The sequence below is a fragment of the Thermobia domestica genome, chromosome 15 (assembly GCF_964235325.1).
Source record: "Thermobia domestica chromosome 15, izTheDome1.hap1.1, whole genome shotgun sequence".
NCBI classification, from domain to species: Eukaryota; Metazoa; Arthropoda; class Insecta; order Zygentoma; family Lepismatidae; genus Thermobia; species Thermobia domestica.
In genome coordinates this window covers 87,549,145-87,574,067 of record NC_137468.1, presented here as the reverse complement: position 1 = coordinate 87,574,067, position 24,923 = coordinate 87,549,145, and the positions used below count along the sequence as shown (strand labels likewise).

General features: G+C 38.2%; 1 protein-coding gene across 1 annotated transcript in view; it reads left to right on the top strand.

The window, feature by feature from the left end:
* The window catches only part of LOC145671125 (facilitated trehalose transporter Tret1-like), a 71,640-nt gene that overhangs the window by 14,807 nt on the left and 31,910 nt on the right, over positions 1-24,923 (top strand). The window contains exon 2 of the mRNA XM_081739921.1: positions 3,396-3,487. Coding sequence (XP_081596047.1) covers positions 3,425-3,487 — 63 coding nt within the window. The 5' untranslated portion in view covers positions 3,396-3,424. The remainder of the gene's footprint in view (positions 1-3,395; positions 3,488-24,923) is intronic.

The following is a 24,923-nucleotide window of genomic DNA, read 5'->3' as shown; positions in this document are numbered from 1 at the left end:
TACCTTTATTATTGTGTTTTGAAAAATAAATGTTACGCTGATGTATATCTGTGCCTTGTCCAAGATTATTTTGGCCTACAGACTGTACATTCACACCGCGTCGCATCGGAACCTTAGTCCAAGATACCTTTGATTGGCCTACATAAGGTTTACCTGCACCACTAATATTGCCACAACGTGGACATGGGTACCTAATTGTCTGTGAAAAATGTTCACTATTAAAGGGCTCACACGGAGCTTGTACATTTTGTTCAGAACAGTATTGTTCTCTAAAGGAGTGTGCATTTAATTCTGCACCATATAACCCACTGGCTGTGTGTGCAGTTTGTTCAGCACGAAATGGCTCCCGTGAACCTCGTGCATTCAACTCAACATTAAGTGGCTCTCTAAAAACCTGGGCGTTTGGGTAACCCACACCAACTTCATTTTCAGTTTCAACAGTTTGATTAAATTCACCTTTATCACTTTCATTACTTTCAGTAAAATCTTCATTATCCGAGAAAGAAATTAAATTATGTTCACTCATGTTTTACACTTGATAAATCTCTAAGGTGCTCACAACTTTCAATATTTTTTTTTTTCTCCCACACGATATCTCATCAAGAAGACAGCTGTAATTTTTATGCTTGCCCACTTGATGGACTTTGGATTTCGCAGCCTTAAAAATTATGTAACATGCTTGGCTTCTAGTGAATTCTATAAATTCAACGGAGGCCAGCACAAGGATTATTAATAGATATCGTGGGAAATATAATACTAATTTTAAAGCAACAATTTTATTAACATGGAAAGTATATGCTTTTTATACACGTTAAACAAGTAGTGAAAATGTAACGAAGAACAACAAGTAATATAAATATTCAATATCGAAATCGTAATTTAAATACGGTATCTTTTATATACTCTAAACCATTAATTTCGTAAAGTCTCAAGACGAATAACAAGTTTAATAATTTTAATTGTGAGCACAAATGATTTGTTTGCATAAGGCCTCGTGGCAGGTTAAATTTCGAAGGTTAATATAGACCAAATATATTTTTCCATGAGACCTAAATATGCCGGGATGATACCTAAAGACTTCCTTTTCCATTTACATATAGTCTAAATAAAATTGAAGTATTACATTTTTATAGATTAAATCCTTTCAATAGAAGTAACTTAAATATGTCATTACTCCTTACCTGCGAAATCCAAAGTGAGGCAAATTCGGGACGGCCCGGTTTAGTTCTCTACCGAGTACCGAGATTGCCCACCAGATGGTAGCTCACTTCAGACATAGGCCTGTCAATTATAGACTATCTCTCCCTCTATGTAGTTTTTATCCTTTGCGCTCTTACAAATGTTCTTATACAAAATATATATAAAATATACATTTATTGGGACTATTACGTTACACAGTCGCCCTGTGTCTAATCGAGGAAAGACTTGTCGACGTTTGTTCGCGCATAGCGCGCCCTTTAAGAGCAGCGTACCCTGCTGCTTAGAATGTAACGCGTGTGTTTCTTTTAAGTCGTATCTCATCAATTGTGAACAAACAAACTTTAACTTGTGAACCAGTTAAGCAGTTCATTAATTAGTGTTGAAAGTTAAACATAATAGTTTTAGTTACGAGAACGTTATACTACGACTAATCAATCAAAGCTGTTATTCACCAGAATGAACGTAAACTAAGCCTTCAAGTACGAGTCGGCCAAAACTACGAAGTCAACATCATACTCATAGCACCACGTGGGATACTTACTGAAGAAGGAGCAACCGGAACTCAAACTTAGGACTGCAACTTCAGAAACACCGTATATACTCGAATACAGGACATCGAAGGAGCAACCTGAACAGGCTAGCCGAAGAAACACGTGAGTTACCTACCATTTTAAGCCACCACGTTACCTACTATTTAAGCCACCACACGCCGCGTTATTAATACTGAATTGTTAATAGTAGATGTATTCGAAACGTACATGCATGTAATACTTGTGTTTATACAGTAATATTACATTCTTTCTACAAAAAAGTAATTTTGTCATTTGTTATATATTTAACATTTAACTCTATTATATGTGTAGCTTAACAAAAATTTTACGTTGTCTACATTTTCATCTGCCATGCTCCCAGTCATCGCAAGTTGAAATTGTAGGCATGGGCAGTAGTCATAATCGTCGTAGCGTAACTGGGAATCACAACTAAGAAAAAGGGGAATATATGAGAAATAAAAGTCACTCCGAACCACGACGTAAATATTGATTACAGTTCCTAAGTGAAGTGTTAACACGACTACGGTAGGTGCAATAGTTTTAGAGCTGTGGACTTTCAAAGTTCATTTTTTCATGTTTTCGGCAGCCTATAACTCCGAAAGGAAACATTTGTACACTCAGATTGGTCTATACTTTTTGTCTTATCTTAGTGTGAGGAATCACCTCCCAAATGTTGCCGGTGTTGTTGTGAAACACCCTGTATACTTCTCATTATCTCTTTATCATTTATTTTCTGTGTAACTCAATATTGAAACGAAAAGTACTAGAACACTTGAACCACTTCCGGTTTTGATAGAGTATTACGGGTAGCTATGGTTATGTTTTCTTGAGACACTGAATCGATTAAAAAAACACTTGTTGCTCTCTATTATTGTTTTTGTTGTATGACGACCAACGCTGAGACGAAAACGGTTGATAACGGTCGATTTGAATAGAGAGTTAATAGAGGATATGGAACCTATTCTAAGGACGTTGAATCGCTTTCAGGATACCGTTTTTTGATATTTCTTATCGCATTGTGTCAATCAATATTGAAACCGAAAACACTAGTAAATTTTAACTACTTCTTGTTTTGGTACAGAGTCAAGGGTGGTTATATCTAATATGTTTCAATGAGACCAGGGGCGGATTCAGGGTGCGATCAGAGCGATCGTCCCCCCCAGAAAAGGAAACTTTCTTATTTTGTATATAAATAAAACCCATCCCAGAGTTTGGAGCTCTTAAAAGTATCTCTAAGTAGCAGTATTACCCCCCCCCTTCCGAAATCTATCTCTGAATGAAACACTTAAGCGATTCGGAAAAAAGGAGAAAATGTGTAATATCAGGTCTTATACCTGTTTTATAAAACTTCCGTCACTTATAATTCAAAATATTTTAACAAAATTTGTATATTCTATTAAACAAACCGTAGTGTTTCATGCATGTGTCATTTTCCTTCTGACTTAATATTTGATATGTTTAAATAATAAAAAAATAATTGATCAACATACGTTAGCTTTTTTTTAAGTTCTTTACTTCGTCGTTTGTGCATATAAAACTTTACTACAGTGACACGATTAAATAACCACAATTGACTTTTTTTTTAAATAGATTTTGTACTGTACCGTCAAATGAATCGTAATACACATTCCATTTTATTTCTAGACAATGTAGTAATGAAGTAATTCAACAAAATGACAACGGAGGATCCAACGTGCGCAAAAGATCCAAGCGCACTGCGCATATTTCTGCTGCAGGTAAGAATAATTTATTTTTATTATTTCCATTTATTTCTTATCGCTAGCAGTAACTTATCGCGAACTGTTAACAAAAATTGTCTATGAACTCCTGTTTGTAGTACTATTCCCCCCCCCCAAAAAAAAATGTTCAGACAAAAGTTGAAATTACGGGGCAGTACTAGTGGGAGGTTCCCGACGCAAACGAATAAGATCGTTGTGTAGGGTTGCCAGTCATACAAGAGTCACTATAGACATTCAGGAAACTTGAGAGTGACAAGTAAAATGGAAAGTGTTTAAATCAGGCCTATAGCCAGAAAATAAAGGTAGAGACGCCGAAATTTGTGGGTTGGAGCAGGGGTGACTTGAGTTCACCTTAGATCCATACTAGGGATGCGTTCGAGTCGAGTCGAGTCGAGATTTAAGCCTGTCTCGACTCGACTCGAGAAAATGTTGTCTCGACTCGAAAATATGTTGCTGTCTCGACTCGTGTCTCGACTCGACAGTCTCTGTCTCGACTCGACTCGAATTCGAGTCGAGATGTCTCGAAATTCGAGTCGAGACAAAATATACGAGTTAAAATATATACACACATCAGCCAGACCGTTATGACTACCTACCTAATTGTTAGTATATCCACCTTTTGGCATGAATAGCAACGGCAGCGCGTCTTGGCATGGTCGCAATGTTCCTCGGTGGGTCGCTGGAGAGAGTTGGCACAACATATGCACACACAGGTCATCTAATTCCCGTAAATTCCGGGGAGGGGGTGATGCACCCTCACGTCACGTTCAATCACATCCCAGATGTGATCGATTGGGTTCAGATCCGGAGAGTTTGGGGCCAGCACATCACTTGGAACTCGCTCCTGTGTTCCTCGAACCACTCCATCACACTCCTGGCCTTGCGACATGGTGCATTATCTTGTCGAAAAATGCCACTACCGATGGGAAACATGGCCGTCATGAAGGGGTGTACGTAGTCTGCAAGCAGCGTGTGATACCTCGGCCGTCATGGTGCCTTGCTCAAGCTCCACTAGACACATAGATGCTCACCTGAATGTTCCCCAGATAATAATTAAGCCGCAGCCAGTTTGTCTCCGTCCCGCAGTACAGATGTCAAGGAGCTGTTCCCTATGAACACTACGGATTCGCACCCTCACATCGTCATGATGAAGAAGATATCGGGATTCATCAGACAATGCAACGCTCTGCCATTGTGCCAAAGTCTAGTGGCGATGGTCACGTGTTCATTTTAGTTATAGTTGCCGATGTCGTGGTGTTAGCATTCGCCATCGTTAGGAGTGTGTGTTCAGACTAGTGTTGGGAAGGCCTATGAAAAAACCGGAAATTTTGGGTTAAAAAAAAGAACAGTGTTTTTACTGTTTTTCCGAGCTGCGGAAAAAACGGAAAATTTGGATGTTATCAGAATCATCATTTAATCACAGAATCATTTTAGTTAATATGTTAAATCAAACATATATTTCATAGAGATATCTTGATTGTTCTATGTAAAATTCCGGAAATTTTGAAACCATTAGAAAAAATCGTTTGTTCGGAAATATTGACAAAAACAGGAAAATGTAGTTTAAAAACTATTTGTTAGCCTGATGCTTGTAATCTTACTTGCTATAACATGTCTGCAACATATACAGTGGGAAGTCGAAAATCCGAACTAATTGGGACCACAGGTATTCGGATTTTCAAATTGTTCGGATTTTCGAAAATGACCAAGAAAATGCCATTTAGGCTGACATACTGTACGGTATGTTCTTCTATCGATACAGTGGTTATTCAGTACATACAGTAATTACAATACCGTACGTAAGGCTACTTACATTTAATATTTCTGAAGAACTTGCTTGTACTCTAAATAACACTGTTCTTGTAAGTCACACTTAAAACTTATAGACCTAAGAAAAAATAAAAGTAAAAATACATGACAAACAATTACATATAAATGAACTTTTGTAAAAACACTGTCGATGGACGCGCTATTGTTTGTTTATCGCTAGCGTTAAGACAAAATGTAAAAAGCTTCTAGGGACCGCATTCGGATTTTTGACGTTAGGATTATCGACGTCCTACTGTATATACAATGTATTTCGCTAACGGAAAAATACTTAAAGCAACAGGTTTTAATTCTACTTTACACACATATACCGCACAAGTGAGTAAATTTGAGCAGCGAGAAATATATTAAATGAAACTTCCGTTAGTTATTATCACAGACTAGCAGAATATCCATTCTTCGCACGGGGAGAATACGTTTCATTTTGGACACAAAGGGCACCAAAACTGTCACTAATGAACTTGTGGAGCCCCAAAACTATGAATTTGACATTAATATCGATAATTTTCAATTATCTTTACATGTCACCATCCTCCTTAGAGTACTAATGGGGCTGAATTTGTGGATTTAAACGGCATCTTCTGCTCATCTCAGCGAGTATGGATTCGAGGCCATTTTCGATCATGTATATATACAGAGGCGGATCCAAGGGGGCTATAGCCCCCCCTTCACACTCAAGTATACACTGCATAAAATGGGCTTCAATCCTGCTTTACACTGGATAAAACTGCAAACTATGGTTTAGCCCCTCCCTTGATCATATCCTTAATCCGCCACTATATATATATATATATATATATATATATATATATATATATATATATATACTGTATATAATGCTCAAAAAAATTAGGGGTTCAGCTGAAATATCACACAAGACCTTAAGATAGTGTATGAATAAGCTTGTGTTTGACTCATATATATCATACAAGAAGAAATGCTTTAAGATACACTAGAGAGTTCTTGGGGGATGTTGTGCCACTCATCCAGAAGAGCGACTTCCAGCTCTGGAATGGTTGTTGGATTTACTGGCCTAGCGGCAATTCGTCTGCCAAGCATATCCCAGACATGCTAAACTGGAACGAGATCCGGAGAGCATGCTAGCCACTTCATCCGAGCGATACCCTCAGCATCTCATCCACTAACCGAGTTCTGTGAGGACAAGTATTGTCATCCATAAAGAGGAACGAATCACCAATGGCACCAGCATAAGGAAGAACAAGAGTTTTCATGATCTCATCCCTATATCTGAGAGCCGTCAAAGAGCCATTTCGGATGATGTGGAGCTCAGTACGCTCACCAATGCTGATTCCTGCCTACACCATCAGTCCACCACTATGATACTGGGATCTTTCTCGCACAAACATGGAATTGTGTCGTGTTCCACACTCTCTCCAGATGAAAACACGTCGATTATTAGGCTCTACACTGAATCGAGACTCGTCAGAGAACAAAACATTGCCCCATTCATTGCGTCCCCACCCACGATGTTCCTTCGCCTACGCTCTTCGATCAACACGGTGTCGTGCAGTTAATGGGACACACACCATAGGCCTACGTGCGTAGAGACCACCTTCTCGAAGACGATTGCGGACCTTCGAGTAGATATTATGCGTCCTGTTGTTGTTCGGAAGGCTCGCGGTAGCAGAGTTGTATTCTGGTTTCGACGGGCTGTTAACAACAGATAACGATCGTCTCTGGCTTTAGTTGCTAGTGGACGGCCCTGTCCTTGTCTTCTTCGAACACTTCCAGTTGTTTGAAATCGATTCCACAATCGGGAAATCACACTTTGTGCCATTCCTATGGCATGTGCCACCTCCCGCCATGACTGACCAGCTTCCAACCTCATTGGGGGCCGCGATGGCTCAGTGGTAGAGCGTTCACCTCTGGTGTTTGGGGTCCCGGGTTCGATTCCTGCCCCTGCCAAGTGAACTTTGTGGTGTACAAACTCCGTGTGCGTGGGTTTTGTCGGGGTTGTCCCGTTTCCTCCCACTTTCTTCATTCCACCCTTTCACTCATCTCTCATCATCACCGTCTCCTTTAGCCTAACCGGCATAACCGTGGGACGTAGAAACTTAAAGATTTTTCCCGGTCCGCATACAATTATAGCTGAATTTGCATATCATCGCTAATGGAATTGTCACCATTGATTTCAGCGACTGCGAAAACTATGGATTTGACACTAATATCGGTCATTTTGGATTACTTTTACTTGTCTCGGTATCCGATCCCCCCGGTGACCCCCGGCCCGAATAGGGTGAATTTGTAAGTTAATGTGATCAGAGTTTTCAACGACCGCGAAAACTACGAATTCGACAGTAATATCGGCCATTTTCTACCACTTTTACATGTCCCTGTAAGAGCCCCCTGAGACCTCCTGGTCCAAATTAAAAAAAAAAAAGATTCGTCTTGATCTGGGGCCTGGGCCAGGGTACTCCTGACTAAAATTTAGTAACTCTCGGTCCACTCGTCTGGTCCCCAGGCCGCACACAAACAGACAAACACAAACAAACTATTTATTTTATATATATTAGACTAGATAGATTCTTACAAATTATGCCAGATTTTCATATTATCTTTCCGAACTAATTTTAAAGACCCGCTCCTACTTATCTTTATATATATATATATATACGCAGTGTCTCTATATTTATATCTATCTATATCTAAATATATGTATATAACAAACGTAGGAACTACACCCTCAATAACGCTCCTGGAGGACCCCTTTCTCAAAAAAAAAAAAAAAGAATGCTGGGGAAACACTTGTAGAAACTTCATTTTTCGTGCCAGACGATTACCAAGACCTGGTGAACAAAAAAAAAAAAAAAAAAAAAAAAAGCGATCGAATTAAAAAAAATAGTTCTCCATAATAGTATTCACTGAGAATATTGTTATAAAATTTAAATTTTATGGGTAAATCAGTAGACTTTGAATACATCCACATCGTATCCACTAAGTTGCGAAATTCTGTACCTCCAGACATGGGCGGCCGAAGAAAATTTTCTAGGGGGGCATCTTCAATGTTTGCTATATTAGTCTGGCATTTAATGTGCATGATTTGTTATATTACGTGTACATTTTCGTGAGCCAGGGAGGTTCATTCTTATCAAACACGGAGATTATGAAGGAGCAGATCTACTGCACAAAATATAATAAAAACATCTCTTTCGGATTTCTATCATCCCGCAGTCCAACCCCGAGACGGAAACATAAGAGATAGCCTTTTTGTTTTTAAACAAGATAACGTGCCTAGCGAATGCTTTACATTGTGAAGATTATATTAGTGAAAATTAAACGAATATAATTTTACAACTTAATATACATATCACTAAATGTTGAGCTCCCCGTTGCTATGTGGTTAGCGTATGCGCCTTTCTCGAACGAGGTTTGATTCATGGTAGGAGCTCATGTGTTTCAAATCCGACTTTAAACTGTACGTTCACGTCTTGTAGAGCTTTGCTCCTGAAAACGACGCTAAACTATAATCTAATTTAATATTACTAAATATTAAAAAATAATGACTTACCAAGGTGACGTCAATTTGACAGTCATCAAATCAATTTTATACTTTCACTTAATCCAGTGGATATTAATATAACAATTACAAGACACACGTCATCATCTTCTCATGTATCTGCATTATTTGATTCATCAATAGATTTGTTATTTGTACGCATCATTCATTTTTGCATTTTCGGGAGGGTTCAGGGTTCTTTCTTCATTTAAAGAGTCGGTTCTCTGTATTGGAAAGAGAATCAGGGGAAGAAATATATACAATACATGCCGCTTCCGACGCAGCACTGAAGCATTTCTTTTAGCGGTCATACCCCCCTCCCCTCTCAAGTTGTAAAGTGAGAAGGGACAGAAACATCCCAGACACTCAGGGTTCAGTTGACAATAATAAAACTATGGGTAAGTAAACATCTTGTACAGAGTCACGTTTTGCTTATTTTTGAACATTTTTGTGAATTCAACAATACAACAGCGGAAATACTAACTGGTTTTATTACTCCAACCATCGCTTCAATTAAGGGTAATTCCCAACGCTCAGTGAGCCATCTAAATTTTCGTTCTTTTTCTGTTCTCCAGAGGAAAGAATGAGATTTTGCCAAGATGCTAAAGTCAAGATGCTAGATGCTAGATGGGAGTGAATTATGCTAGATCTAGCACCAAGATGCTAGATATGGCTTCACTGGCGGGCTTCGATATCTACAGAACTTTCTGCCAAAGCATACAAAAAAAAAACACAAAGCACAATAGTTTCGATAACATCTGTGTGGTCCTTCGGTAGGCTACACATCCGGTAAAAAGCTCAATCCAAAGAGTAGTTTGCACTGCACCCGTAGCCGGCTAACAAAAGACTCGTAGCCGGCTTGTATAGATAATTGAGTTCAAATTTTCAAGTATCCATTTACTGAATGCCCATATCGTGTATGCATGCATTTGCATGCATTATTTATTAAGTAAATAAAGTACACACACAATTAATTATGTCAGTGATAAACGGTGTTTATTGAAAAAAGAACGCTCCAAACAATGAAGATTAATCTTAGACTGGAGAAATGGTTATCCTTCGTTTTCATTATCATTTGGCCATGAAACAAACGGCTGACAGATATACAACCCCTATATACAACTATGTGATGTTGGAATATATAACTCGTAGGGTATGATGCTTTACTTTTTCAAAAATTTCAGTACTTCTACTGAAATGAAATCTTTAGTTTTACGTCCTACGGTTATACCGGTTAGGCTAAAGGAGACGGTGATGATGAGAAATGAATGAAATGGTGGAATGAAGAAAGTGGGAGGAAACGGGAGAACCCCGAGAAAACCCACGAGCATGGTGTTTGTCCACCACAAAGTCCACACGGCGCGATCTGGGATCAAACCAGGGACCCCATGCACCGGAGGTGAACGTCCTACCACTGAGCCACCTCGCCCCCACAGTACTTCTTGTGTACCCCTATAAATGCAATAAAGAACTAATGGCCATGTTTTTTTTTTTTTTTTTTTTACAAAAATATTCAATTAGAACTGGACAATTTACATAAAATTTGGAATCGACAAATGAAAACGGCACGTTTCTAGCACTTGTGGGTTCGAGGTCTCATTGTTGAAAGGATTGGAGACAAACATATAAACTTTTCTGTGAGGAGAAACATATACGCGTAAATCTAGTATTTTAATATATAGATAATAATTGGAATAATTTTATTTTCGAGTGCTATTTTTTAATATTCGCAATATTGAAATTTTTGAACTTAAATTTTTCCCGTGTTTGAAAAAAAAAAGATATCATTACTAGTAAAATTAATCTAATACAAACATATTTATTTTTTTTCAATTTTTCCAGAAAATCGAAAAAAAAACGTTTTTTTAAAAAAAACAGGTTCAAAATTTCCGGAAATTTGACAAAACTAGTTCAGATACACTTGTACTTTGCCCAGCATTAAACTATGATCTTAGTTCCGACGCAGTTCGCCGCCTGTTCTGTTTTACCAATCTGCCCAGACTAGAACGTTCGACATCTGTAATGAGGTGGGGGCACCCAACCCCTCGACATTTGGACGTCTTTTCCCCTTGGTTTCGCTACTTGCTGAAGACAATCACCACAGCACTTCTCGAACACCTGACAAGTCCTGCAGTTTCTGAAATACTCGTGCCGAGTGTTTCTGAGCGAGCACTTTCTTCAAAATAATATTAAAAATTATAGAAAAATTTTCGAGACATTCGAGTCGAGTCGAGATTTTTAGCAGCTGTCTCGACTCGAAAATTCGAGTCGAGAAATACGTTTGTCTCGACTCGTCTCGAATTTTACAAAGTGTGTCTCGACTCGAATTCGAGTCGAGTCGAGTCGAGATTCGAGACATGTCTCGACTCGTGCGCATCCCTAATCCATACATACTACTAAAGTACTGCAAGTTGCAGGGGGCTACCTTGATCAATCCTTAGTTACAGGGTTGGTTCTATCATGCTCTTGAATTAAATTACAGAAACGAATTCTATATTTTTTCGATACACAATGCAGTAGATATTAACTCTATGTGTTTATTACTTTCTTCTAGTTTCCCTTTATGTTTTCTATTTAGTTGTGCTAAACCTAATAAGGATTAGGACCCGCGTAGTGTAGTCGCTAACGCTCTCGCCTTCGGCGCGAGCGGTCCCGGACGGGTTCGATTCTCGGTGGGGGCATTCGGTCGAAAAAGTGTAAAAAGCTTTTTCAGGCCAGACATCCTGATTGAGGATTTCCTGGGTTTTCCTCATTCACACCAGGCAAATACCGGGATGGTACCTAACCTCCAGGCCGCTTCCTTCCTTCCCTTTCCCCGGATAGTGTGATCGAGGGACGTCATCCCTCGATCACATTATCCATCGATGCCGAAAGCCCAGAAATCTAAATCCTACCGTTATAAGGATCAGTATGATTTAGATATGGTCCTTCTTCCTCCTCTGTCTATGATACCAACAAATACAAAAACGACAATGCTTCTCTTTATCGACATTATCCGAAATTGATTGGCTCTTACTTGTGCAGCCTACTGAACTCGGACTTCAACGGAGAGCATAAGAAGAATACGTCTCTATATTACTTGTCTGTCGTACCGCACAATGTTGTCTTCTTCACGAGGCAATTTATTTTCGATTTTCCTTAATTGTTAAAGATAAACTATGGCCAAACCAATATTGGATTGACGACAGAACGTGGTCCTTGTAGATGCCACAGGTCTAAGATTTGCACACTTCGCTCCCTCATTTAAATTAAATATTGCTATGTTCTGAAAGTAAATAAATATTGTATTTATTTATTGAGCATATCTCCAGGTAATGTAAATATATAGCACTCGAACATTAACAACAAGAACCAACAACTATGAGAAAGAAAACGGAACTTAGCCGACCAGAGCATGTATTTAAAGATACTATCCTTACATTCACCCGACAACTTGGAAACATTCCCAGCAAAGCCCCAATTAAGTTATCCAGCCACTGGATTCGAACTGGCAAAGTTTTGAGGCCTTGAAATATGAGAAATGTCAAAAAGGAGTGTACTGTAAACCGCATTTAGTCACTTCATGGGACCGTAGTGAGTCAGTGGCAGAGATGGAGTGGGTCAGTGGGTTGGTGGGTCAAGTTTTCTGAGTGGGTCAGTGGGTCGTGGGTCAATGGCATGTAACCCACTGTGACCCACCACCCACCATGACCCACTGTGACCCACCACCCACCGTGACCCACTGCGACCCACCAACCACCGTAACCCACTGCGACCCAGCACCTACCATGACCCACTGCGACTCACCGACTCAGTATGATCTACCGACCCTCCCTGCTCACTGCATTGTAGACAGTATGTTCTGAAGACTGGTAAATTTGTCTCCGTTTTACTTCCAAGACCTTCATTTCCCTTCCTTTTCCACTTGTTTCTGTCTACTTACCTGAGGTGAGTATATCTAACCAAGTGAAAAAAGAACTTCAGGCGGTTTTGGATATCGACATTTTTAATTGTAATAACAATAAGACTTATACTACTACTTGGCTTTCGAGATCTGTGAGTTTTTTCCTGCGAATAGAAGTTTCTTTTGGAATGCGTTCAGAAATTAACACTTGCAAGAATACTCTCTTAGTGCAAGTATATTTTATGCACACACTAATTTCCCCTTACCTCGAACTGTTTCAATTTCCTCACTGACAAACACTTTACCATTTTATATCATAAAGATCAGATCCACCATTATTCTGACAGAGCGGTGCTTGAGCGATTGACTAGAAATTCAAACTCCGATTAGTGACAATTTCACAGTCTTGTTTTATTACAAGTGTAAACTCTTTAGTCAGTACAGAAGAGGCCGTGGATCGTGTTCAGAGTTGATGACGGTGGATTTTGGTGAGTCAGAATAGGTCACAATGGATGAGAGTGGTGGATCACAGTGGGTGGTGGGTCACGGTGGGTGGTGGGTCAGTAGGTCGTGGGTCACGGTGGGTCGTGGGTCAGAGTGGGTCACAGTGGGTCGTGGGTCGTGGGTCACGGTGGGTGGTGGGTCTGTGGGTCGTGGGTCAAGTTTTCATTGACCCACGCCAACTCTGATGCCTGTACAAAATTAACGGGGAGGCCGGACACTCGAGTCCAAAATCGGGACTGTCCGTTTCTTACATGACGTATGGCAGGCTTAGTGTTACAGGAAGTTTAGGGGCTGACACAACCCAATTCGGGGGAGGGGGTATGGTGGAATCCCTGTCTCTGAGACGCGACTTGTCAAAAATCTTATTTTTCTAAGCTTCATCCCTCCTTCATTTTTTTCCGTTAAGGTCGAGTGTTATTTTATGCTGTTACTATCTGAAATGCTCGTTCTTCGCACTGGTATAACAGGTTTATGGAGAGCATTTGTTCCCCTTTCCACCTTAGATGCGCATTTCGATGAAGGTGAGCTCCTCCGTGGCTATGTGGTTAGCGTACACGCCTTTGGCGTGGAAAGTCCGGGTTTGATTCCCTGAGGGAGCTCATGTGGTTCTGATTCCACGTTAATCAGTAGGTCCCGTCCCATATAGCCTCGCTGCTGAAAAGGGACGTTAAACTCAAAATCAACTCATCCAATGAAAGTATAATGATAAACGTTCGTAAATGTCGCCCCTTCCCACCTTTATACTGATGGGACTGAACTCGGAGTAAAACGGAATCGGCAGTGTCACTATCCATCTCAATGACCCCGAAAACTATTGATTAAACTCTCATATTGGTCGATTTTTGTTACTTTTACATGCCACCTCTTCCCACCCAACTCCTTCTTTTCCTCATGTCGATAAGTTAGGTCATAGTCCACTTCTGTACCAGACGTCTTCGAATTCATATGGCGGTCTAGGAGGGATTGGTCGCTAAACATCGCGACATTCGTTTTTATTTATTTCAAAAAGGTCACTTACTCCCCTTAAAACGAAAATTTTCAAAATTGCTGAAACATGGATCCCTTTATTTCTAATGAGGAGATACAACAAGTTTCATTTTTCTATTGAAGAGCTCGTAAGATACTGTAGTTTTGGCATAGTTTTGGCTTGAATAATTCTACTTTTCTTGAGACAAGCCATAAAAATTTTAACTATATATAAAACTACATGAATTGACAAATTAAAGAGGCACTTCCGGTTGTCGGGAAAAGTTGAAATTTGGCATGAGGGTAGCTTTCCGGGACTAACCTACAGAAAAATCGCCAAAAATGAATATTTTTAAATTTTAGGGGGTCTAAATGGGGGATGAAGAATTTCTCCATGTTATTTAAATGAGCCTTTTTTTTTATGAACCTGTTATCTCATGTTTTAGGTACTTGCAATTGGAATACAAACTTGAAATTCGGTATGCTTGTACGTTTTTGTTAGCGTCACTTAAGTAAATCAGTAAAAATGAAAATTTCTAACTTTAGAGTGGTGTTATGGAAAATTGAAAAATCCTCCCCATGTTATTTATATGGGACATTTTCTACACCCTAAAATGTTTAGGCACTTCCGGCAAGATTAGAATGAAGAAATTTGGCTTGATTGCAGCCTTCCGAGACTAGTCGACAGAAAAATTGCTAAAAGTGAATATTTTTAATTTTTAAGGGGTCTAAAGGAGGGATAAAGAAATTCCCATGTTATTTAAATAGGCGTTTTCTTGGGACAGAAAATCTTATCTTTTAAATAGTTGAAATAGGAAAAGAAATTTGAGATTCAGCAAAATTGTGGGTTGAAGAGATGCGAGGTCGTAGGTCGAGCAAAGGCGGGGGTGTGGGGGCGAAACCCCCAGATGGGCAAATTCAGGAATGAAGAGCAAATGCATGAAATTCACTGATAATGCAAAGATTGATACATGAGACATTCGAGGCTGTAGGCCGAGCAAACGCGTGAGTCCGGGGACGGAGCCCCAGCTAGCCAAAGGCTAGTTTTGTCATATGAAATTACACAATTATAGTAGAGTAACTATTTTCTGGTAAAGTAACAGTTTCTTCCAAATTTTTCGTTTGAGACCTGTGTTTAACACTAGCACCGATTATACATAAAACCCAATAATACATATTTTAATCAATTAGAACTACCTCGTGGCTAACATATGCCTCTTCGGCGCAGAAATCCCGGGTCCGTTTTCCGGCGGGAGCTCATGCGGTTCAGATTCCACATTACGCTGTAGATCTACGTTCCATATAGCCCCACTGCTGAACGGGACGCCAAACTACAATACAACTCAACTAATCAATCTAATAACTCAAGAAAATAACTACTTACACTAACGCTGTCTTCAAAAGAAGCATCTTACTTGTTGGGCTCATTTGTAGCTAAGCGGTTAGCGTACGCGCCGTTGGCGTGGGAAACCCGGGTTCGATTCCTGCTGGAGTTCATATGGTTCGGATTGCACGTTAATCAGTAGGTCCCGTCTCATATAGCTTCGCTGCTGAAAGAAGTTAAAACCAAGATCAACTCATCTTCCTTGTTGCTCTTCATATTGTTTCTCAATTTCATTTCATTTCCTTGCTCCAAGAGAGTAGATAAACACAACGAGAATGTCTCCTGGTCCCTCGTTGCTTTATGGTTAGTATACGCGCCTTTGGTACGGGAGATTTGGGTTCGATTCCCGGTGAGAGCTCATGTTGTTTGCATTCCACGCAAAGTTGTAGGTGCACGTCTCCTTTAGAGCCTTGGTGCTGAAAAGAAATTCTGGACTACAGCCCAATTAAACAAAAGGAACGTCCCAACGTCAGTTAGAATTCGCAGGTTTTGGCACTCGGTATGTATTCTTCCACTTTTTAAAAATATATACGTGCTCCGCGCCATTTTGTTTATTACGATTGTCTTTATTCAATTCAATTTGCTAGATTTTATCTATGATGTTATTGGGGAGTTGCCATGGGTGTAAAATTTCACTGAAATAATATGTATTCTCCGTAGCTACACCGTATGTTACATGTTATTTTCTGCATTTCTTTAACTCGCATTTTGATGAAAAGATTAAAATGAATTTAAAATAAGGCACCTCTTAAATATATCTAAATATTATTTTTCATACTAGCCCCTTAAACTTGCATTTAAATCCAAACTCTCTTACCCCACTGGTGGGATACCTGGTTCGATCTCAGCTTCCGTTAAATGAGCTTTGTGATAGACATACACCGTGTCTCGGGGTTCTTCTGTTTCCTCTCACTTTTGTCATTCCACTATAATCATCTATCTCATCATTACCTTAGCCTCAGTGCACAATCAAGGGTCGTTAAACTATAAAAATGTTCGTTTTTTAATGTATATTTTTTCAATTCTCTAATTTTATGCCTACTACAGAATATTCTAAATCATTGTTGATAAAATTGTAGTTTCTATTCTTGTGCTTTGTGTTGTCGTTGCTAAGAGCAGGAAAATTCAGTGGTGCGACTTAGGTATTATCGAAAGGACGTATATAAAAAAATAGCTCGTAAGTAAATATGGAAGATTGGTTTCGAAGTTCTTATGTTGCAAAGTACAAAGCACATTTTCCTTATATAGACGATATTATTGATACCATCAGCTGCGACAGGAGGTGTACCGAGTACCAAAGTGAGGACAGTAATGGTAATACTATATGGAGCTTCAAGTTCGACGAAGAAGTAGTCACAAAATATTTCATATTCACTCTGAAAGCGTATGCAGTCTTCTGGATTTCTCCACAAGAAATGTCTGTGATTGGAATACTTCCTTATGTTAGTATTCGATCTGACTTGAGATCTTTTGTTCAAATACACAGACTGGATGCCAGTGACGACTGTTTCGCTTTACACTGCGATGAATCTTCGAACTCATTAATTTCAGATTAAGCAGGTGACGAAGTTGAAGAAATTGATGAATTACCGTCGAACAACACCTTCTTATACTTTTTGCACACTTCTAATTCTCTCACCACCCTTGACTCAGATGATAGCAGAATTGTAACAACTGAAGGGAACAAGCGAAGCATTGTTGCTTCTATTGTTTGTATTTGAAATGTTACTTGTGTGTAATGTATGTTTGAAATGTAATTGCAAAAATTGTTTGAAATAACTGTAAACACATGTGACAATTCATCCGCAATGAGGAAAGCAATTTTAGTTTAGAAAAAAACATTTGCTTCAGTGAAGCCATATCTAGCATCTTAGTGCTAGATCTAGCATAATCCACAAGCATTTAGCATCTAGCATCTTGACTTTAGCATCCTGGCAAAATCTAGCATAATTTCATTTTACCCTTTGTTAAAAAGAAAAAGAACGAAAATGTAAATGGTTTAAAGACCGTCGGGAATTATTCTTTTTAGTTGAAGCGATGGTTGGAGCAATGAAACCAGTCAGTATTTCAGCGGTTGTAATTTTTTGTTGAATTCAGAGCAAACGCAAATGTTCAAAAATAGCAAACATGACTGAAAAACATATTTACTTACCCATAGTTTTATTACTGCCAACTGACACATGAATGTGTGATTATCTGGGATGTTTCTGTTCCTTTTAATTTACAACTTGAGAGGGGAGGGATTTGAGCGTTAGGGGACAACTAGTAATACACTAAAAGAAATGCTTCAGGGCTGTGTCGGAAGCGGCCTCTTCTATATATATTTCTTAAAATGTTATCCATTCATAAAATATAAATTCGACCATCCTCCCCTATAACGTGCCATTTATCATCATTCCTAACAGCGTCATATTAAATTTGTACATGAATACAGTTAATACACTTCATTAAAATAATGAAGATAAGTAGGGGTGTGTCTTTAAAATTAGTTAGGAAAGATAATTTGAAAATCTGGCATAATTTACAAAAATCTAGCATAATTCAGACCCGTGTTTGGCATCATCGCGAGTCTCGAGTGTGGCAACCCTGATTTGCTTTGGGAAGTTGAGTGACGATAAAAATATCACTGTGGAAAAACCAATGGAATTAATGGCTGCTGGTATTCGGAATGAAGGTTTCCAACATATACATCTAATTTTTATCTAGGCATGTTTGGACTTTATTGGAAAGAAAAAAGGAAATGAAAAATAATTACTGCCGTTTTCCCAAAGATATCTTCAAACCCTAGTCTTCCAAAAATTTATAACTTTTCACTTTCGAATCGAAACAATAATAAATAATCATCCGTTGTTCAACCTGAGTTATTATTTATATTATTGTTTTGAAACCATGAAGAGAAGATCATATAACTTAAAGTATATAACAGCGGTTCTCAACCTCAAGTACGTGAAACACTTGAGATACGCGCCGAACCGTTTGGTTCATGTTAATTAGTAACGAGGGAAAAAAAGAACGCAATCTTTGCTTACAGTGTGAACAATATATACACACATCAAAAATTCCTAACACAAGGTGCACTAGTTGTGAAATAGAAGAGAGGTGTAAAACACTAAGTACGAAAGAGCTTAATCAAGTAACTAATTTGTATTCGAAGTCTGTATAATTGACAGAAATGGAGTGGGTCGTGGGTCAACAGCATGTGACGCACTGCGACCCACCACCCACCATGACCCACTGCGACCCACCGACTCAGTATGATCTACCGACCCACTCTGTTCACTGCATTGTAGACAGTATCTTCTGAAGACTGGTAAATTTGTCTTCGTTTTACTTTCAAGACCATCATTTCCCTTCCTTTTCCACTTGTTTCTGTCTACTTACCTGAGGTGAGTAAATCTAACCAAGTGAAAAAAGAACTTCAGGCACTTTTGGATATATATATTTTTATTTGTAATAATAGCAATAGGACTTATACTACTACTTGGCTCTCGAGACCTGTGAGTTTTTAAAGGAGCTAACTACTGGAAAAAATGCATTTTTGAATCACTGTAATATGTAAATTATTAAAAAAAAAATGAATGTAACTATGTGTGCCTGATCATCACGGTCAAATTGCAAAGTCAAATGAAATTACCTTCTGTATATAGTTAGGCCTTAATCCAAACTGGGATGTTATATTGCTTTCATTATAATGCATAATATCCTAAGGAGGTAGTGAGAATCCGAATTTTTGCGGAAAGAAATTAGTATCTCGCAAGCCGTTAAACTTACGGAGCTGAAATTCAATGTATTAACTCTTTATTGAAAATAAACAGAATGTGTCCTAGTATTTTTTAAAGTTCTTCTTTATGGGGGGGGGGGGTACTTTATATATATGGAGAATTTGTAGTGAGTTGGTTTGTAAAAAGGATCGAAAACGATCGATGTTATACAAGGAAAAAATCAGAAACAAAAAAATGCAGTGCTTGGCTTCATATATCCATTGCTTTCTACTATAATAATTGCTGAAGCTTATATTTATTATGTGGAGCAGTTACAGCACAGGGCAATCAACCCATAAAGCTGTGAGAAAAATAGGCATAAAATTTGTACTGTAAGCTTAATTGCACGGAAATTTTAAGTTTGGATTGTACGCATAGTTATATGGAAAATTTTACACTTTTTCCCCTTTTATGTTGGTCTATTTACCTTGATTTGGAATTTTCAAATTTCATCCTTTTTTCCACTGAAAAGTATCAATAATTCAACAAGGAAATAATTATACTATGATACTTTAATCGAAATTCATCGTAATTTGGCACATGGCAAACAGCAATGTGGTAATTGAAGGGGAAGAAGGAGAGAAATTCCCATTCACCTCTGAACACTTTCCAGGAACCTCGTTCCCTTTCGCTTTCTAGACGGGGGAGGGAACTTGGTAATGGCACCAAACCTTTATGTGTAATTACAAAAATTACACTTATAAACAAATAAGAAATCATCAGTTTATCAGGCTTTAATTGATAATTTATTCACAAGATTCCCTATCGAAGGCGTGGTAGATGAAGTTTCTGTTCTCCATGAGTCGACATTACCAACTAACATGGTCGATATGGAAAAGACGTTGTATGGTGATAGAAAGATGATACTTCTTGCTGAATATTTCTAAACTGACTAAGAAAAATCGTTATCAGACTTAAGTCTAACAAGCAGATTGTTAATGAGGAGTTGCAGAAATCGGGTAGAAGTATTATCAATTTCCACGACAGAGTGGGAACCGGGGATTTCCCCTTATGAATTTACAGATGACTGATATTAGAAATAGACTAAGTGCTCAAAGATGATCTAACTTGTTGTTCATCAATGTTAATGGCCCACTGCTAGACAAGCTCAAAGTAGACGAGCTAGTTATTTCTTGGCTGAAGGATAGACATCATTCTGCTGCGGATGATTTACCACGAAAAAGTTACCAACAGGAAATAAGCCCGATTTCAGATTTGTTTTAAGGTGGAAAATTACGAGTTATGGAAAATGTATACTTGATTACTAATGGCTTATTTGTGTTATTCAACTTTGTACCTAATTTTTACTAAGTCTCTTCTTTGCTTTAGGTAAACTACTTTGAATAAATATCCATAATAATTGTAATTATGCATATTTGTAACTTAAATTTAACATGGTGTTTTAGTGATTACACAAACTACAATTATGAGCATACATTATGGACATGTTCTCACATAGGGTACCCAAGCACCTTTATACACTATGAAAAACTGATTTTTCAACTCTTTTGTGAGAAAAATACTGTGAGCTGAGAAACCATAATCTTTTCCATATTGTTAAGGGATATTTTCCTGCGAATAGAAGTTTCTTTTGGAATGCGTTCAGAAATTAACACTTGCAAGAATACTCTTTTAGTACAAGTATATTTTAAGCACACACTAATTTCCCCCCACCTCGAACTATTTCAATTTCCTCACTAACAAACACTTTACCATTTTATATCGTAAAGGTCAGATCCACAGTCATTGTTACAGTGCTTGAGCGATTGACTAGAAATTCAAACGCCGATTAGTGACAATTTCACAGTATTGTTTTGTTACTAGTGTAAACTCTTTAGCCAATACAGAAGGGTCCGTGGATCGTGTTCAGAGTTGATGACGATGGATTTTGGTGAGTCAGAGTAGGTCAAAGTGGATGAGAGTGGTTCATGGTGGGTGGTGGGTCACGGTGGGTCAGAGTGGGTCACGGTTGGTGGTGGGTCAGTGGGTCGTGGGTCACGGTGGGTCAGTGGGTCGTGGGTCAAGTTTTCATTGATCCACGCCAACTCTGGTCAGTGGTAGAGCGTTCACTGGTGATGGGGCTCCTGGTTTAATCAGCTCGCACGAAGTGGCTTTTGTAGTGGACAAACACCTTATGCGTGAGTTTTGTCGGGGTTCTCCCATTTTCCCCTACTTTCTTCATTCCACAGTTTTCATTCATTCTAACCATTAGCGTCTCCCTTAGTCTCGATGCGTAACGTGGAACGTAAAACCAGACATTTCATTTAGTCGCTTCAGTCCTGTGGTTGTCTATGTTGAACTGTTCTTCACTCTACATGTTACAGACAAATAAACACGACGTGTATACAAGCATTTCGTCGTTTTGTTGACACATGAACTCTAAAAGGAAATTAAGAATCAATAACCTTTTTTTTCGCATAAATGCTATTCAAGTCCTTCGGAAGCATAGCATTTTCCATATTGATCCCGCGTTGAGGACTAATTCGAATTCTAGTTGGATTGAGAGATAGCGAATTTTGTGGTCTAAAGAGCCAAAACAAACGCCAATGGAAATTATCTAGTTAACACCTGTTTGAGGGGGAGGAGGTAGTTCTGCGACATCAAGGAGTTGCTTTTGCTTTTAGTCATTATTAAATTTATGTTCATGACACAGTTTTATACCAGATATCTTTTAAACCCTGAGAGTAAATTAAAATTAGATTAATGCTCCATTTATCTGGTTTACTAAACTAGTCATTTATCTACAGAGCTGTAAGAAAGATAGTGAACGGATAAGATAAAGTTTATCTTACATGTTAGAAAAGTAGGTAATTGTAATTCTGAATTTGTACTGGGGTAGCGGGATTATGTAACGTAAGACTAAATCAAGATTGGAGAAAACGTGCGGCCTCTGAATACGTGTTTCCTGTTGGTTTTGTGCAGCAGTATGTCGCAGTACTGCTCGAGTGTGTATAAAATAATAAGAAGGCTTATAATGTCACATGCTCATTACGTGAAGGAGTTTGGTTTACATGGTGTGATATTTTCTTGGTTAATATTGGAACCGGAAACGTAAGAAAATTTTTACTACTTCCGGTTTCAGTAGAGAGATTAGAGTTGAGATGGAATTTTTGGGATAATTAATTTCAGAAAATTGCTTCTCGTTATTTCTTACCGTTTCTATCCTATACTTTTTTTTTATTCTGTGGTTCTTCTATTTTATAATAATCAACGTTAAAACAGAAGTAGTTGAGTGATCCCATTTCCGGTTTGAATAGATTTTTAGAAAAGACGGTAGTACATGTTCTTAGAAAGCAAAATCGATGCCCCAAAAAAAAAAAAAAAAAAAAACAGCTTCTCGCCATCTCGTATCCTTTTTTGCTCTATGTAGAAAAGTATTGAAGCCGGAAATTGTTGTGAATTTCTAAAAGTTGCGGTTTTCGTAGAGAGTTAAGGATGGATATGAAATGTATTCTTAGCGGACCTAATCGATTATGGAAAATCGCTTCTTTCTATCCATGACCGTTTTTGCTCTCTAGTGATCAACGTGGAAATCGGAAACGGTTCATTTCTACTACTTCCGGTGGATAGAGCACCTCCATCAACGAACTCACTTCCTAATATTTTATCGCCTACATCGTGGCGAAGTAGATCCATCAAGTAATTATTGTTTTTTTTTTTTTTTTTTTTTTGGTCTTCCTTGACAGACACACGTAGATACATAGACAAGTTATCATAAACCATTATTTTTAACAAGATATGCGTAGAAGTTTAAAAAGACAAAGATGATGGTGAAATTGTGAAGTAAACAGTATTAAGGACCTGGGACACACATATTATCTTGAACATATACAGATCCAAATAGTTCAAGGCAAACGTCCCAGTCTATCCAGGAGCGTCATTTCAGACTTCACTTCAGGGGGACAAGAGCACTAACGACATATGATTTTCACGTTTTGTACTAGTATATTAGTAGACAATCCATTACAGTATATGTATTCCTCAAACTCTTAGGGGGCAATTGCCCCCTCCTGCCCCCTTAAATGATGCCGCTGAGTATATCAGTCTATGTGTCACGCTAATTCCTTATGCAGAGATGGCGTGGGTCAATAAAAATTTGACCCATGCCCACCACCCACTGTGACCCAACACACGCCATGCCCTACTGTGACCCTTCTGACTCAACACCCACTATGATCCACTCTGATCCACCACCTACCAAAACTCATAGTCATCAACTCTGACCCATGATGCACACCCTTCTGTCCAATGGCTTACACATGTAATAAAATAAGGCTGTGAAATTATTATTAATCGGAGCTTGAATTTCTCGGTCAATTGCTCAAACACCGCTCTGTTACAATGCCGGTAGATCTGGCCTTTACAATATAAAATGGTAGAATGTTTGTCATGGACCATAATACGATGAATTTCAATTTATTTATCATATGTAATTATTTCCTTGTTGAATTACAGATAATTTTCAGAGAAAAATAGGATGAAATTCGAGTCTCAACGTAAAAGGGGGAGAGAAACTATAAAATTCGACTGTGTGTGGAAAGTCAAGCAGTAAGTTCTGTTGCTATTATTACAGTAAATATCAATATCCAAAAGTGCCTGAAGTTCTTTTTTTTTTTTTTTTTTTTTTAGTTACTCATCAAATATCCATGTTTCTGAATCCTGCGGTACTTCCGCAACAATTTTTATAGAGGTAGTTGGTGACTACTTCAAATTATATTCCCGCAGCCAAACTCACTCTGTAAATATTGTGTGAGTACCGCAAGATTCTGAAACATGTATTTTTGGATAGCACCATATTAGTTCCTAAATGGAGTCTTGACCCGATTACGGTAGGTCCCATAGTTTTGGAGCTATGGACCATTAAAGTCGATTTTTTCATGTTTTCGGCAGGTTATAACTCCGAAAAGAAGCATTTGTGCACTCAGATTGGTCTATACTTTTTGTCTTATCTTGATGTCAGGAATCACCTCCCAAACGTTGTCGGTGTTGTTTTGAAACACCCTGTATATATGAGTCGACGTATATTCTTAGAACAACATAAAATAGGTACGAGCCGCTGCATTAAGCTTTCTCGCTCCAATTTCCTTAACTAAATCATATTATGCTGCACTTATTACTCAAGTATTTATTAGTGAAGTACAAATAAAATCGTAAGACGTTTTTGGGAAACTTTGTCCAAAGAAAGCTTACTTCTTCAAAACTAAAATAACCTATCACTTTTTTTTTTTTTAAGACGAATGAGTTACACCATATTGATAAGTCAGAGACATTTATTTCTGAAATATGAACAAGATTACCTGAGTTTAAGAGAAAGTTATCTAAAAAAAAAAAAAAGAAAAAAAGAAAAAAAAAAGAAATTCAAAGAGTAAACTTCCCCCTTCTGAATTTTTCCCAGAGAAATGGCTCATTTCAGAGCATACAGTTAATTATAAAGTACTGATGGATGACATATAAACAAAATCATTACAGTCGTTTTGGAGAAATTAATATATATATATATATATATATATATATATATATATATATATATATATATATATATATATATATATATATATATAATTTTATTTTCGCCCTTGAGTACTCTTTAC